Source organism: Pelophylax lessonae, assembly GCF_965119305.1.
Source record: "Pelophylax lessonae genome assembly, chromosome: 1".
Taxonomy (NCBI): Eukaryota; Metazoa; Chordata; class Amphibia; order Anura; family Ranidae; genus Pelophylax; species Pelophylax lessonae.
This window is the reverse complement of record NC_138768.1, coordinates 797135002-797152895: the sequence shown is the minus strand read 5'-3', so window position 1 is coordinate 797152895 and position 17894 is coordinate 797135002. Positions and strand designations below refer to the sequence as shown.

Below are 17894 nucleotides of genomic sequence, written 5' to 3'. Positions count from 1 at the left end.
TACTCACCTTATGGTCCATACCTACCTTCCTTAGTTTGTACAGTAAGCGTTTGTGGGGAACGGTGTCAAAGGCCTTTGCAAAGTCCAGATACACCACATCCACAGGCTTACCTTTATCTAGGTGGCAGCTCACTTCATCGTAGAAGGTTAATAGATTGGTTTGGCAAGAACGATTTTTCATGAATCCATGCTGATTACTACTAATAATACAGTTTTCATTACTAAAGTCTTGTATGTGGTCCCTTAACATCCCCTCCAAAATCTTGCAGACTACAGATGTTAGGCTGACCGGCCTATAGTTACCCGGGATACATCTCGGCCCCTTTTTAAATATTGGTACCACGTTGGCTTTTTTCCAATCAGCTGGCACCATACCCGTCAGTAAACTATCCTTAAAGATCAAGAATAATGGTCTGGCAATCACCTGGCTGAGCTCTTTCAAAACCCTCGGGTGCAAGCCATCCGGTCGCGGTGATTTATTTATGTTAAGTTTCTCTAGTTTAGTTTTAAGTCTGTCTTCTGTTAGCCATGGCGGTATTTCCTGAGGTGTGTTGTTTAGATCGGCCTTACAAGCTAGGTTCGTGTAGCCCCCCGATTCTTTTGTGAAGACTGAAGAGAAGAAATAATTTAACACTTCCGCCTTTTCTCTGTCCTCAGTGGCCATATTTCCTTTGTCCTTTTTTATGGGGCCAATGTGTTCTGGCCTCGCTTTCTTACTGTTTATATACTTAAAGAATTTCTTGGGGTTCTTTTTACTCTCCTCCGCTATATGTCTCTCATGTTCTATTTTAGCCACCCTGATTTCGTTTTTACATTTCTTATTACACTCTTTGTAATGCTTAAATGCTGCCAATGACCCCTCAGTCTTGTATTTTTTGAAGGCCTTTTCTTTAGCACTAAATGCATTTTTATGTTGGAGTTTAGCCACCCAGGGTTTAGCTTTGCTCTTTTAAATGTATTTCCCTTTGGAATGCACTGGTCAATCCCTTTGTTAAGTATGCTCTTGAAGCACTCCCATTTTTCCTCCGTGTTCTTTGTTCCTAGGGTTCTATCCCATTTGATATTTTCTAGCAGCGAGCGCAGTTTTGGAAAATTGGCTCTTTTGAAATTCAGCGTCCTTATATTACCCCTCTGCTTCCTATTACTGTAATTAATACTGAAACTTATTGACCTATGGTCACTGTTTCCTAAGTTGCCCCGTATTTCTATATCCGTGAGCAGGTCTGTATTGTTGGTAATCAGTAGGTCAAGTACCGCATTGTTTCTTGTCGGTGCATTCACCATCTGACCCATGAAATTATCCTGCAAAACATTTAGGAACTGCCTAGCCTTGGCTAAGTGTGCGGTTCCTTCTGCCCAGTCTATATCAGGATAATTAAAGTCCCCCATTATAATGACATTTCCCATCCTTGCTGCCAATCCTATCTGTAAAATGAGGTCCGCCTCCCCCTCCTCCCTCTGGTTGGGGGGCCTATAGCATACGCCCAATATTACCTTCCCCACCGTGCCTTCCCTTTGAAGCTTTACCCATAGGGATTCTGCCTCGTCCTTAGCTCCATTATTAATATCATCCCTCCTATTTATCTGTATACTGTTCTTAATATACAGACATACCCCTCCCCCTTTTTTACCTTCTCTATCTCTGCGATAAAGGGAATACCCCTGAATTGTCGCCTTTCAGTCATGAGAGCTGTCAAACCAAGTCTCTGTTATCCCCACAAAATCTAAGTCCTCCTCAAACATCAGTAGCTCCAGATCACCCATCTTGTTGACCAGGCTTCTGGCATTGGTATACAAACCTCTTAATTTTGACCGGTTACATATATCCTCATTTGATGTTTTTAGGCTGCTCTCTTGATTTTTCCCCATACCCACCCTGGGTATAGGGGCTCCGAACACCCTACCGCTAATGCCCCCATTTCTGCCCTCTGAAACTTGCTTTCCACTGGCTAATTCTACATCTGTACCCTCCCCCCCATCACCTAGTTTGAAAGCCCCACTAACTTTTTGGCCATCTTCTCACCCAGTACGGCTGCACCCTCCCCATTTTGGTGCAATCCGTCCCTACCAAAGAGCCGGTGGCCGACTGAGAAGTCGGCCCAGTTCTCCAGGAACCCAAAACCCTCCTTACTACACCAGCTCCTCAGCCACTCGTTAACTTCCCTAATCTCCCTCTGCCTCTCTGGAGTGGCTCGAGGTACAGTGAGTATTTCGGAAAATACTACCTTGGAGGTCCTAGTCCTCAACTTAGCGCCTAAGTCCCTGAAATCGTTTAGGACTCTCCATCTTACTCTGACACTCAGGTAGCAATAGGTACTCACAGACACTCAGGTAGCAATAGGTACTCACAGACACTCAGGTAGTAATAGGTACTCCCAGACACTCAGGTACTAATAGGTACTCACAGATACTCAGGTACTACACTACACCCTCAGTCAGTGTTTAATCTCAGTCACCAGTCTTACTTACCTAGTGTGTGTCCCTTTAAGCCTGTCACTTGCAGTTCCTGTGGGTGATTTCTCCCTCAGTCGGTCAGTCTCCTCTCTGCACCCCGCCTCCCTCGGTCACTTCCCGGTCAGCTAGTCTCCTCTGCTCCCTCTCTGTGGGGGGGAGGGGGTTCCCGCACCGCTCGCCGCTTTAAATAGATACCCCTCCTTCAGCAGCATTGTAGGCAACATCAGTGGTGCTTCACCCCTCCTCTTGAGCATACATGTATAGCCCACTGTGGAATATTTCCACATTAACCCCTCTACTGCAACAATTACAAATGCTATCCACCTCTACCACACCCAACCTGTAGCATGTTGACCACGGATCATTTATCTTCCTTTCTCAACATTGCACCCCCTACTCCTTCCTCCTAACACTACGGCCAGTTTTGTCACTAGGACACATATGCCTCGCCCTTGGGTGCCATTACTATTGTGTTCTAAGAGTCTTAGATCCCACAGGGCTGTTCTGGGTGGTGCAGAGTGGCAGAGGGTTTCTTTTTTTACAGCCACTAGGAACATGAAGAACCTCCCAGCTCCCTTCATTGCTCTCCTAGCCCACTTCATCCCTAGTGCTCCCCAATCCCCTGAATATGTGTGTCAGTGAGGATGAGGAAGCACAAGGTATTCTTTTGCCTAGGGGAAAAATAAGTATAAATTCAACTCTGATTATCCTACCACCCACCACTACTACTAGAACTAAATCAGCATTAGAATACCTTGCAGAGGTCCTCTTCTGGGTGTCAGAAGCAGTATGGCGTGGGCAGATGTCATGCCCAGTTCCTCATGCCTACCCCTTTTGTAGTAGCAAAAAGGAATGCTGTTGAGGACAACAAAGCATAGAATGCTGCAGGTATGGAGGTAGTGTGCAGTTCTGTGGCAGCCAAAAGTTCCATTCCCAGGAGACCCAAGGCATTTTCTACAGCCTAGCAACACCATGTAGCATTGAGCTTTTATCTTAAGATGCTTGTTTATCCATACTGAAAGGATTGGGGGGGTGTTTAAGGCTATGTTAAAAATGAAGAACCTATATTCATACTAATGCAGACATGTGATTGAGGGACACAGAATGCAGACACTAATGAACATATTCAGACTGTGATGGACAAAGAATTGGACAGATGGACATGGACTGACAGACAGACATACATACCTGGGTGAATACCCAAGTAAAATTAGGATGTGTCAATACTATGAAACTCAAGGCCTATGTCAAAACCCTTTACACAGAAAACTTCATCAAATAGGAAACCTTTCCAATGACAAAATAAATTAATTTGTGGTACCACTGACCACCGATGTATTGTTTTCTTCACATGTATGTATTCTGGTATATTTTTTTACATTTTATATCATCATAATCTGCTTCATCCTTCTTTGGAAAAGGTGTAAGGTCTTCACTCCAGCAGAAACGAGAAAAAAGGCAACATCAGGAAACCAAACTCCACATCCCTAAAGATGGCAATGGGGATATCACCAGAAAACCGATCAGAGGTTTGTTCATAACATGACTATGTAACCCTTGTTTCAAAAACACTATAGGGCAGTGACCGGCAAGGTGTCCGTATACGGACACTGGCGTCTGTTAGCGGTCCTTGCAGGGTCCGCCGTGGCAGCGCAGTCACAGGCAGCATCCACGGATTCACCTCCCCTGCCGCTGCCTGCTGGTTGGTAGGACTGCTGGCTGGGTGTCCCATCAACCAATCAAGTGCTCGCTGCTTGTGTTGCCCTACCATTAGAGGAGGAGAACGGAGCTTCCTCATGTATCCTACCTGTGCCTGCCGGTGTCAGTGTGCAGCGTGCCCCGGGCCCCAGCTTCCTTGATGTCATGAGTGGTGTCTGTGAGTCTATCTGTGTCCTATTCCTAAGCTCCACACTACTAATAATCGGATCATAACGGATCTAGGGGGGCCCCTGCTGGCCTGCTCTAAAGGGGGATCTATGGGGATCCTGGCCTGCTCTCAAGGGGGATCTATGGGGACTCTGGCCTGCTGTAAAGGGAAATCTACGGGGACCCTGCTCTAAAGGGCATCTATGCCATAGATCCCTCTTTAGATCAGGTTCCCCATAGATCCTCCTTTAGGGAAGGGTCCCCATAGATCCCCTTTAGAGCAGGCCAGGGTTCCCATAGATCCCCCTTTAGAGCAGGCCAGGGTTCCCATAGATCCCCCTTTAGAGCAGTCCAAGGTCCCTCATAGATCACCCTTTAGAGCAGGGTCCCCACAGATCCCCCTTTAGAGAAGGGTCCCCATAGAATCTATGGGGACCCTCCTCTGAAGGGGGATCTATGGGGACCCTGGCTTGCTCTAAAGGGGAATCTATGGGGACCCTGGGCTAAAAGGTATTTGGGGGACCCTGCTCTAAAGGGGGATCTATGGGGGACCCTGCTCTAAAGGGGGATCTATGGGGACCCTGGCCTGCTCTAGAGGGGATCTATAGGGGATCCTGCTCTAAAGAGGGATATTTGGGGACTTTAGAGCAGGGTCCCCATAGATCCCCCTTTAGAGCAATCCAGGGTCCCCATGGAAACCTCTTTAGGGCAGGGTCCCCATAGATCTTCCTTCAGAGAAGGGTCCCGTAGATCCTCCTTTAGAGAAGGGCCTTAACCCTAGTAGAGAGTAATGTTTTTTGATGTTTTTTACTTTGAAATGTACCTTGGTGTCCTTCACTAAGGTCTGTGCTTTGGAAAATGTCCGCCACAGCCTTGGTCCGTACCTATCCCTGCTATAGGGCAAAAATGCATCATGTAAAAGCTTCACCTGGCAGCCACGATGAAGAGGGTACGCCCTTGAAAAGCGTAAAGCACACTAGAAACAGCAGATTCATGCTGCAACAGGATCAGCTACAGTAATTTCTTCTATGCACTAAGGGTCAAGCGTGTCTCTTCCTGTATTTGTGAAGATTGTTTGTGAGTACCAGTCTTTACTACTGGTATGTTATGATTGATATAGCTTTTCATAAAGATTTCTTATCATGAAATTTCATGAAATGGTGTTTTCCTGGTTTCTAATTAGGAGAAGGAGATGCAGCACTAAGAGCCTGTCAAGTGCCCTGTAATGTGATGACAAGGAACATGCTTACAGTAGGAGAGATATAACCTTATAAGTTTCCTGCTGCTCTGTCACTGTCAAATATGAGGCTGGGGCAGTGAGGTGACCTTGTTGTGTTGCTTAGCTGCTTTTCCTTCAGCAGCATTTTAGGACACATCAGTGGTGCTTCACTCCCTCCTCCTAAGCATCAATTTAAAGACCACTGTGGAATCTTTCCATGTTAACCCCTCTCCTGCAACAATTATAAATTATACTGCACTAGGACACATATGCCTTACCCTAGGTTGCCATTGCTGTTGTGCTACTAAGGATCTTGGATTTCACAGGGATGTTCTGAGTGGTGCAGAGGGTGTGTCCTTTTACAGCCACTAGGCCCATGAACAACCTCCCAGCTCACTCCCGTCATTGCCCTCCTAGCCCACCTCAGCTCTAGAGCTTCCCAACCCCCTTAAGCATGTGTGCCAGGGGGAATGGGGAAGCGCAATATACTTGGCCTAGGGGGGGGGGGGAATTTAAATCCAGCTCTGATTCTACCAACCCCCCCAACTACCACCACTAAATCAGTATTGGAATACCTTCCAGAGGTCTTCTTTTGGAGGTCTGAAGCAGCACAAGTCCTGGCGGGGGTGAGCATGTCAAAAGTAAAGTCGTGTGCTCTTGAGCCAAGCATAGCCCAGCAGCTTACATGTAAGCGAACGTTTCCTTCTCCCCACGTGGGAACATGTGCTGGTATGGTGGGGTGGGCTGATGTCATGCCCAGTTCCTCATGCCTACCCTTTTGTAGTAGCACATAGGAATGCTGTTAAGAAGATCAAAGCATAGAATTCTGCAGGCATCAATGGTGGTGTGTAGTTCTGTGGCAGCCAAAGGTTCCATTCCCAGGAGACTCAGGGCATTTCCTACAGCCTAGCAACACAGTGGAGAATTGAGCTATTATTTTAAGATGCTTGTTTATTTATACTGTAAGAATGGGAACAAGGGTGTAAGGTTATATTAAAACTGAAGAACCTATATTAATATAAATGCACATATGTTGTGATGGAGGGACATGGACTTGAGGACACTAATCAATACATTCAGATTTTGATGCACACAGAATAGGACTGATGGACACGGACTGAAAGACAGAGTACAAATTAGGCTGTACCAATACTATGGAACTCAAGGCCTATGTCAAAACCCTTTACACAGAAAACGTGATCAAATAGGAAACCTCTCCAAAAAACTAATTATTTTTTGTTGTACCACTGACCACCCACGTATTGTTTTCTAAACATGTATGTAATCTGGTATATTATTTACATTGTATTTGTTTTTTTTTTACATTTTATATCCTCAAAATCTGCTTCATCCTCCATTGGAAAAGGCTTGAGGTCCCCATTCCAGCTGAAACATGAGGAAACCAAACTCCACATCCCTAAAGATGGCAACTGGAATATTAGCAGGAAACAGATCCAAGGTTTGTTCATAACGTGGCCATGTAACCATTGTTTCGGAAGCACTATAGGGCAGTGGTCCTCAACCCTGGTCCTCAGGACCCACTAACAGGCCAGGTTTGCAAGATAACTGAAATGCATCCCAGGTGATATAATTTGCTGCTCAGTGATTGCAGTATTCTAGTCTGGCATCTCCCAAGGTAATACTTAAAATTTGGTCTGTTAGTGGGCCCTGAGGACCGGAGTTGAGGACCACTGCTATAGGGCAACTAAAAAGCACACCAGCATCATGTGACAGCTTCCCCTGGTAGCCATGATGAAGAGGGTCCACCCTTAAATTGAGTCCTCTGTAAAGCACACTAGAAACAGCGTCTGTTGCAACAGGATCAGCTACAGTGATTTCTTCTATGTACTAAGGGTCAAGTGGGTCTCTTCCTGTATTTGGGAAGAATGTTTGTGAGTACCAGTCTTTACCATTGTTCGATAACGGTGAATGCTGGTATGTTTTATGATTGATCTAGCTTTCCATAAAGATTTCTAATCATGAAGTTTCATGAAATTGTGTTTTACTGGACTCTAACTAGGAGAAGGAGATGCAGCACCAAGAGCCTGTCAAGTGCCCTGTAATATGCTGACTCAAGGCCTACCTCAAAGCCCTTTATACGGAAAATTTAATCAAATAGGTGGGACCTAAAAAGAAACGATGGGCAGGGCCTACTAGGAACAGTGTTGGGGGTAAATAGTTACAAAGTAACTGATTACAGTAACTACATTACTTTTTTTGGTAACTAAGTAAAGTAACTAGTTACAATACTAATATTGGTAACTACACTACTTTACTAGGCTATAGGAAGTAACTACACTACTTTACTAGGCTATAGGAACGCGCTTTCCTGCGTTACCCCAAGCCGTGCGATACAATCGTTATTTCGAAGAATGGAGAGGGATGAAGTTTATGACTTTTTGTTGCACTTTATGTTTTATTCTGTTTTTTCAGGTTTTGTTCTCATGTTTCCCAAAGCCTGTGTTTATACAATAAACTCTATGCAGAAAGAGTGTCATGTATCTTCTTCTACACGGTCAATTAAGAAAGAGGAAAGTAAAGTAATAAGTAGTGAAGTTACTTTTCAAATGCAGTAACTAGTAAAGTAATCTCATTACAATTTACAGAAGTAACTAGTAACTAGTAACTAGTTACATTTTTTGAGTAACTACCCCAACACTGACTAGGAACACATCTATAAACTGTATAAACAGGATATTCTGATAAGAAATATGCAGTTTTATAAGTGTAATTTAGAGTGGAGGAGTGTTATGATAATACCAATATAGGTAACCAATGTTATTTCATATCTTACTTTAATACAGATGCTAAGAATGTTAAAGTCAAACTGGAGTTCCCCAAACAGGTTTTCAGTGATGAATTTAAAGTGACATGTGGTAACAAGAGGGGGACATTCATAAGAGAACTCTGGACAGGAGGTAAGCAATGTACACACTGCTAACAATTACTCCTTTATGTAGCACTTACCCACTGATGTTTGCATCCCTTGGTTCTGTATTCTCAACGACCTTCCCCGCAATGCCACACCCTCTGACACAACTAATGAAAAGGAAAACCGGAATAAACACTTCAAGTATGTGAAACAGTTGTAAATCAATGCGTACAATTGGTATTAAACAAGCAGACCATTGAATGACCAGGTGAAGGTGCTGTCTAAGGGACAATGCTATGACAATGGTCCAGCAGTCTTTGTCGAACTCTTTCCTACTGGCCAGTATGTTGGGGCCCAAATCTAGTGTTGGAGCACCCAGATAAAGTTCCTCCAAAGTCAGGCATAGGCACCTGCACTGTGTCTCAAGCAAACAATACTATTGCTTTTTAACTGCTTACCACTCGTCCTACTGTAAAATGATGGCCGGGCAGGAGCTCTCCCATTCTGAGTGGACGTCACATGGTGTCCTCCCAGGATCAGGCTGCGATCTTTCACCTGCTGATGTGATCAATGTACTGACCTGCAGCCGATACCATGTGGGCAATCACAGCTAATCGCAATAGTACACATTTCATTCAGAAAATATGTTTTCCTATAACAATGTAACAGTGATTATCAGTGTTTTAAACAATCATAGTGTAAAAAAAAAATATATATATGATCACCTTCCCAGAGCAGTACAGTGTTTCTATGGTAACACTGTATTGCTCTGGTCACAGTATTTACAAAAATATTTTACATTTTTTTTTTTTTACTGTCACCAGTCAGTGTCCCTGATCAACACCACACCAGCTGTATGATGACACTGTACTGCACTTGTGACAGTATGCAAAAGAAAATAAAAAAGTGAAATTTTTTATTTTTCACTTTCCAAAGAATTGTGACAATAAAATGTACAACTTTAAAAACTCACCATGCCTCTTAGGAAATACCTTGAACTAATACATTGGGCTGTCTAGTTTCCAAAACGGGGTCATTTGGAGAGTATTTGTACTGTCCTTCTTTTTTTTTTTTTTTTTTTTTTTGGGCCTCAACAAATGAGATCTGTCAGTATATCAGGATTGATCGATTTTGTGTGTGTGTATATATATATATATATATATATATATATATATATATATATATACTGTGTACAATACAGCATATACTGAATATACTTGGGGACTCTATAACTTTCCTACAGACTAAAAACTTTCACTTTCACCAAATAAGTGATATAGCAGTACACAGTGGACATATCAACCAAAAATGCAGAAAAAAAACAGATGATAGAAAGGTTATAAATTAAGCTGCAGTTCAGTGAGTAAAATAAGTGTTTTATACCCTACTAACCAACAATAATTCTGGCTCCCACAGACTGGCTACAGTATGTGCTCATGCGTTACACAGATTAGTCCTGTTAATTTAAGAATGTGCGCCTAACGACAACTCGCTATCTATAGAAGAGACACCTGTCCACACAATCTCTTTCTTCCATGCAAAACTCACCATCATGGGCAAGACCAAAGAGCAGTTGGGACCACAGTCAGCAAACAAACCATTGATAACACAATATGTCGCAATAGATTGAAATCCTGCAGCGCCTGCAAGGTCCCCCTCCTCAAGAAAGCACATGTACAGGCCCACTTGAAGTTTGCCCATGAACATCTAAATGATTCAGAGAAGAATTGGGAGCAAGTGCTGTGGTCAGAGGAGACCAAAATTGAGCTCTTTGGCATTAACTCGACTCGCTGTGTTTGGAGGAAGAGAAATGCGGACTATGACCCTGAAAACACATCCCTACAGTCAAGCACGGAGGTGGAAACATTATGCTTTGGGGCTGTATTTCTGCTGAAGGTGCGGGCCAATTTTGATTTTGAGGGGCTAATGGATGGGGTCATGTATTGTAAAATCTTGGATGAGAACCTTCTTTCCTCAGCCAGAACACTGAAGATGGGTCATGGATGGGTCTTCCAGCATGACAATGACCCAAAACATACCGCAACATAAGGCAACAAAGGAGTGGCTCAAGATGAAGCACATTAAGGTCATGGAGTGGCCTAGCAGGTCTCCAGACCTTAATTCTATGCAAACATTTATAATGGGGGAGCTGAAACTTTGAGTTGCCAAGAGATAGCCAAGAAACCTTAAGGATCTAGAGAAGATCTGTAAAGAAGAGTGGACCAAAATCCCTCCTGAGATGTGTGCAAACCTGGTAACCAAATACAAGAAACGTCTTACCTCTGTACTTGCCAACAATGGTTTCTCCAAGTTCTAAGCCATTATGTACATTATGTGTTATGTACAATTCTACTTCCTCCTCTCCTCTTCCCTTCTCTGTTGGGGTCCCCCAAGGCTCTGTTCTTGGACCCCTCCTATTTTCAATCTACACCTCCTCTCTGGGTCAGTTGATAGCCTCCCACGGCTTCCAATACCATCTCTACGCTGACGATACCCAAATCTATTTATCCACCCCTCAGCTCTCTCCCTCAGTCTCCTCACGTATCACTAATTTACTATCAGATATATCGGTCTGGATGTCACACCACTTCCTCAAACTCAATCCATCCAAAACCGAGCTTATAATTTTTCCTCCACCAGGTGCCCCTTCCCCTGATTTCTCTGTCAATATCGATGGCACAACTATCAGCCCATCCCCGCATGCCAAGGTCCTAGGTGTTGTCCTGGACTCTGAACTTTCCTTCAAACCCCACATCCAATCACTGTCCAAATCTTGCCGCCTCAGCCTCCGCAACATCTCCAAAATACGCCCCTTTCTAACCAAAGACACAACAAAGCTCCTAGTTCACTCTCTGGTCATCTCGCGCCTCGACTACTGCAATTCCCTTTTCGTTGGCATACCCCTACACAGGCTATCCCCCCTTCAATCCATCATGAATGCTGCCGCCAGACTCATCCACCTTACCAATCGCTCAGTGTCCACTGATCCTCTCTGTCAAGCCCTCCACTGGCTTCCGCTCACCCAACGAATTAAATTCAAAATACTTACAACATCTTACAAAGCAATCCACAGCTTAGCCCCCAGCTACATCACTAGTCTAGTCTCAAAATACCAACCTAATCGCTCTCTTCGTTCCTCCCAAAACCTCCTGCTCTCTATCTCCCTCGTCACCTCCTCCCATGCTCGCCTCCAGGACTTTACCAGAGCTTCTCCAATCCTATGAACTCCATACCCTTATCTGTCCGATTATAACCTACTCTATTAGCTTTTAGGCAATCTCTGAAAACCCTCCTCTTTAGTGAAGCCTATCCTACCCACACCTAACAAATATACCTCCATTTTCTCCATCAACCCATCCCCCACGGTTATTGCCTTTTGTTTCACTTGACCCACCCTTCTAGATTGTAAGCTCTAATGAGCAGTGCCCTCTAGTTCCTCCTGTTTTGAATTGTATTGTAATTGTATTGTCTTCCCTCACATTGTAAAGCACTGCACAAACTGTTGGCGCTATATAAATCCTGTATAATAATAATAATTTTTTGTTTGGGGATCAAATGCTTATTTTACTCACTGAACTGCAACTCAATTTATAAAGAGAGATAAATAAGAAAATAATTTGAAAAGAGCACACTAAGAGGTCTATTAAAAAAAAAAAATAAATCCAATATTCACACAGCTGTTGCAAATAATCTTTATAATTTCCCAGATGCATTTATTTACTATAACCATCACCTCTATCTAGTGGCCATATATCAGATTTTTAGGTATTTGAGGAAAATACTGCATTATGGCCATTAGATGGAGCTGACTATCTTAGGAAAATACGTGTATTCGGTAAATTGTGGGAGTTAATTGTGACTGCTGTCTGAATATTTGAGACTTTCTTTTATAAATAGGTCCCTAAATGACATGAGGGAGTGAATGGGTATCCATCAACTCTCTGATACGGCCTAAAAATGTGCAGCACTGTCTTCAGTACTATCATTTAGCATCACAAATACTACATTTTCTATTATTTCCCAGGTATAACATATTTTCTTTTAAATACTAGTGGACTGGGTAGTATGCTGCCCCAATGGCTTACAGTATATACTTAAAATGACATATAAACAATATCCTTATTCTCCAAAAATAATCCATATTACAGCTACTACTTAGCGGCCCTGTAATCAATTTTCGCCATCACTTCTGTTTGTTAGGAACAAGCAGTGCTCTATGTACACTACACAGGAGTGAGCAAGAGATAATGGTTATGTTCCTACATACAGCGGGAACATGGGGAAAAAACTTAGCCTTCCTCCTAAAAGGAAGTCACTTTTAAGCAGCAGAAACAGTGATTCTTTGTGCTGGCATTGCCCAATCAGAATTGATCTGATCCATCTCGGAAGCCCTGCAGAAACAAGGAGAAGAGCATCCTCATTATCTGTGTGTCTTCTTGTTTCCATTATGTAGATTCTAGAAATGACTTGTGCATTGAGTGCGATGGCCAAAGGTTTACTGTGACCAAGTTTGAAAAATATGGAGGAAAAGAGGCCACCAAGAACTGGAAGAAAAGCATTTTTTGTAGTGGGATCCCAATTGAAAAACTATTGCAGGTATGGTGATATGTTAATAGAAACTCTAGAAACCCATCAGCCCAGTGAAAACTACATTATTTACTTGCAACTTATTAAAAAAAATACTTATTAGAGGAATTGTTGTAAACTGCATCAAAGCAAATTCCAACAATACAAAGGACCTTGCTTACATGTTACATGCTGAAAGGCCAAATCACAGCTCTGACAATGAATAGGTCCAAGATCAGTGTTTGTGAACAATACACTTCATTCTTTTTTTTTTTTCTATGTCAAAATGCTAAAATATAAAATCAGGACAACCTTTAAGGGTAACTCCTTGAAGCAGCACTGAAAGATGAGCGCAGGGCATAAATTTCACTTAAAGGATAACTATACCCAAGAACAAAAAATGTAATCTATCGCAACTTAATTAAAGTGCCTGGATTCATTTTTAATTTTTGAGGCTAAGAACATTTTTGGCAAATACAGAGCATACCTGTTAAAGTGTTCTAAAGCTTTAAGTTTTTTTTTTTTCCTTTAAATATTAACCTTTTATACTTACCTGCTCTGTGCTGTGGTTTTGCACAGAGTGGGCCGAATCCTCCTCTGCTCAGGCCCCACGCTGGCACTCCTGGCTCCTCCCTCCTGTCGAGTTCCCCCACAGCAAACAGCTTGCTATAGGGGCACCCCAGGCGAGCCGCTGCTCTGTGTGTCCATTTGCACAAAAAAAACATGGTTCGGCTCCGCCCCCTTCATCTCCTGATTGGCTCACTGGCTGTGATGGAGAGCAGCGGGAGCCTTCGGCTCCCACTGCTGCCAACAGCCAATGAAGAGTGTGAGTCCCTGGAGAGGCAAGGCTCTCGTGGACCTCACATGGATTGAGGGGGGCTTGGGTAAGTATTAGGGGGGTTCGGGAGGGAGCTGCTGCACACGGAAGATTTTTTACCATCATGCCAGGGTCCAATCAATATTAAAGACGGCCCTGGAAAAATGTACTTGTAATTTCAAAACGGCCTCAGTGTAACCCTAGGCTTAGAAAGATTTGCTCTTATAAACGAGAGGAAATCTCAATGGGACACCCTCAACCAAAATGACAGAGGCTTTAACCATTCCCTCCTCTATGCAAAACTAAATTAAAAAGTTTTGGATTCAGATATACTTTACCGAACGTGGTTGCTTTACATTAAGCCACTAACTTTAAAGTGATTATAAAGTCTCATTTTTTTTTTTTCTATTAAAATAACAAACTTGATGCTTACCTCCTCTGTGCAGTCTATATCCTCCTCTTCTCGTGTCACTCTTCATTGCTCCTAGCCCCATCTCCTGTTGAGTGCCCCCACAGCAAGCAGCTTGCTATGGGGGCACCCGAGCCGAGCTGTATCCATTCAGACATGGAGCTGCCATTCGGCCCCGCCCCCTCTCTCCTGATTGGCTAACTGGGTTTGATTGACAGCAACTAGAGCCAGTGGCGCCGCTGCTGTGTCTCAGCCAATCAGGAGAGAGAGTCCCTGGTGGCTGAGGCACTCGTGGACATCGCCGGATAGAGAGGGGACTCAGGTAAGTATTTAGGGGGGCTGAGGGGGGCTGCTGCTCATAGGTTTTTTATCTTACTGTAGAGAATCCATAGGTAAAAAAACCTTCCTGACTTTACAACCCCTTTTAAATGTTTTTATATGTGTATGTGCAATCACATTTTTCTTTTTTTTTTTTTGCAGTTTTGTATCCTGAAATTGCCCAGCAACATTAGACGTAAGTGTCTCTCATCATGTGTCTAAAGATTTTACTAGTTATACTTCAATCGCACTAATTTCTGGGAAAAGCCTGGTATGGGGGTGCTGCTGAAACAAACATCTGGTTAACTGGAATCAACATAGAAGAGAATATATGTCGCCAGTTCATCGTGGATCCATATAATTTAAAAGCCATTTGTTCACTAGTGCAGGTGCAATAATTTAGAGCCATAACGAATGGGGTCCTGCGTGGCCCCAAAACATTGTATCTGCACTAAATATGATGTGATCAGTTTAATGATTATCTGCACTATATAGTATGGATCCATGGTGTGACTTATATTCACCTCTAAAGATAGGACACAACAACTTATGAATAGTGCCAACTTTTCCAGACTCTCCCTGGTTAGAGTGGAGGGGAAGGAAGATTATGGAGTTTTTTTCCATGATGTGGAATCCACATAGCATGACCTAGCAAAGGAATATAAAAGGTTTACTTTAAAAGTGGTCATAAGAGATTCAACAAAACAAATTCTGTTCCTGCAGTTGTTCACAGTGATCTTCCACTGTCCTTTATAGATACACTATATTGTCAAAAGTATTGGGACACCTGCCTTTACACGCACATGAACTTTGAAGGCATCCCAGTCTTAGTCCGTAAGGTTTAATATTGAGTTGGCCCACCCTTTGCAGCTATAACAGCTTCAACTCTTCTGGGAAGGCTGTCCACAAGTTTTAGGAGTGTGTCTATGGGAATGTTTGACCATTCTTCCAGAAGTGCATTTGTGAGGTCAGGCACTGATGTTGGACTAGAAGGCCTGACTCGTAGTCTACTCTCTAATTCATCCCAAAGATGTTCTATCAGGACTCTCCACCCAAAAGTCGCTCATCCGTGTCTTTATGGACCTTGCTTTGTGCACTGGTGCGCAATCATGTTGGAACAGGAAGAGTTCCCTTCACTGGAACTAAGGGGCTAGTCCCAACCCCTGAAAGGCAACTCCACACAATAATTCTCTCATCACCAAATGATTTGGACAAGTGCACAAAACAAGGTCCATAAAGACACGAATGGGCAAGTTTTGGGTGAAGGAATTTGACTGACCTACACAGTCCTAACCCCAACCCAATAGAACACCTTTGGGATGAATTGAAGCAGAAACTGAGGGAGAGGACAAAACACTGGAATACTAGTCAGTACTAGTGTGAAAAAGTGTATTTGCTTTGGAAGAATAAATCGCCTCAAATGTTGGGTGTCCTATGTGTGTCAATGCTGTCGCATTATGTAGTACTATAAGAATTGTTTTTTACATTTTAAAATGGGGTGCTTTGAGATTGTCCATAATTTTAAAGGGTACCTTGACTGAAAATAGGTTGAGAAACACTGGTATAAATATAAGTGTACACTATACATGTTTACTTTAGCAGTGATGAGCAACTACACATAAGGCTACGTTCACATGTCGGCGTAGCGATCGCGGGCAGAATCACTGCGATTCTACCCGCGATCTGGAAATCATTGCAAATTGCGGGACGCCTGTGCGTTGCCCGTGATTTGCAATAGCACCCCAAATGCTGTGCGATGTTGCCGCGATTTCCCCCTGCCGAATCGCGGTAACATCACGCAAAAAAAATCGTGGGACGCATGACGCCCCAAAGAAGCTCTTGTACCTTTTTTGGGCATCATGCGTCCCGCATTTTTCTTTGTGCGAAGTTATCGCAGTAGCTACCAAAGGGCACTTGTGTAAGAACAGTTTTTGGGCCCCCCATTCAGCTACTGCCCAAGTCCAAAAGCTAGCAAGCTTTTAGGTGTCCTGAGAAAATGAGTGGGTCACAACTAGCTGTTCTGCTTATATTTGGTGTTTTATAATTAAAATTATAATCAATACTGGCCAAGCAGCTAAATATGCAGTTGAACTACATTTGGGAACTGATTTACTATCCAAAGGATTTTTTAGTGTGACTGGTTTTGTACTCCTACAAGGTAGTACAGGTAAATCTCTGACCTCCAATGCAACCTGAGAGACACAGATTGTTCTTGCTTCTCCATTCATACCTTGATCAGAGCAGGGTCCACAGTCAATGATACGCATTACCTTTAAAAATGTTTATTGTTTAAAAACGTATGTACATCATACTCACAAACATGGATAAAGAATAGGAAGAAAGTGTAGTAATAAGTCCGCCGAGGAAGTCCACTGGGCGTAGTTCACTGATAGAGACCGTGATAAGATAGTGAACCTCTAAATGAGCTTACGTGTTTCGGGGGTGTCCCCCCTTCCTTTAAACAATAAGCAAATAAGCATTTTTAAAGGTAATGCGCTAGGTTGGTGCGCACTCTGCTTTTTTTCTTCTCAGTTTCCTTTGAGGTTTCCCCCGACCCTTCATGAGTGGCAGCACAGCGGGACGATGACAACACCAGCTAAGGTCGGTCTCCAGCTATCCAAGTCGCACAAATGACCCCTCAAGCGCAGGAGCATTTATTTTCTTTGATCAACAGTCAATGATAACTGACTGCCCCCCATTCAGACCTGCATTTTTAGCATCTGGCAAAGGGAAGTTTCCCAGCATTGACTTTGTTTGCAGCCCTCTGCATTTAATTACATGACATCTCAGATTTGCAAAAAGAAGTCCATGCTATAAGATGTTCCTGTGACCAGCACTGTGATCACATGTCTGAATAGGGAGCTGGTGGCTGTATAATACTTGGAACCTGCCACTGATCTTGCAGTTGAGGTCTGAATGGGCCCCCAATCCGACAAATCCTATTTGTATTGAATTATTTTTGTATCTTTGAAAATCATAAAATAAAATTGAAACAGAATTATTTTTGTATCTTCAGTTTCAATATTTTTTGTTTTCTTCTTTTATTCAGGGAGACCACAACTATAAAGAAGTTACGATGTGTACATATACTGAATCTATATAAATTTACCAGCAGAATTTTTACTGCTTGACTTAAGAAGAAAAGAAGAGCAGAGAACCGACAGCTTATCTTCTAGGAAAGCCGTAGGCTGTATTTTATGGAGCTATTCCTGAAGATCTCTATGACCTGATTAAATGCAAGGATTGAAAGGAGAGGACACAGGCTTTATATCAAACACGCTCTTTGTCACTGCTACCAAGCAGCAAAGGCATATACACATGACATCTTTTATTATTTGACCGACTAAGGCCCACATTACTGGCAAGTATTAGA

The 17894-nt window shown here is 43.0% G+C and overlaps 1 protein-coding gene across 1 annotated transcript in view; it reads left to right on the top strand.

Moving 5' to 3' along the window:
- The window catches only part of LOC309549565 (uncharacterized protein), a 162057-nt gene extending 144405 nt beyond the window's left edge, over positions 1 to 17652 (top strand). Inside the window, exons 20-24 of the mRNA XM_082249925.1 lie at positions 3876 to 3983; positions 8344 to 8457; positions 12865 to 13007; positions 14684 to 14717; positions 17571 to 17652. Coding sequence (XP_082106051.1) covers positions 3876 to 3983; positions 8344 to 8457; positions 12865 to 13007; positions 14684 to 14717; positions 17571 to 17587 — 416 coding nt within the window. The 3' untranslated portion in view covers positions 17588 to 17652. The remainder of the gene's footprint in view (positions 1 to 3875; positions 3984 to 8343; positions 8458 to 12864; positions 13008 to 14683; positions 14718 to 17570) is intronic.
- Positions 17653 to 17894: the final 242 nt, after the last annotated feature.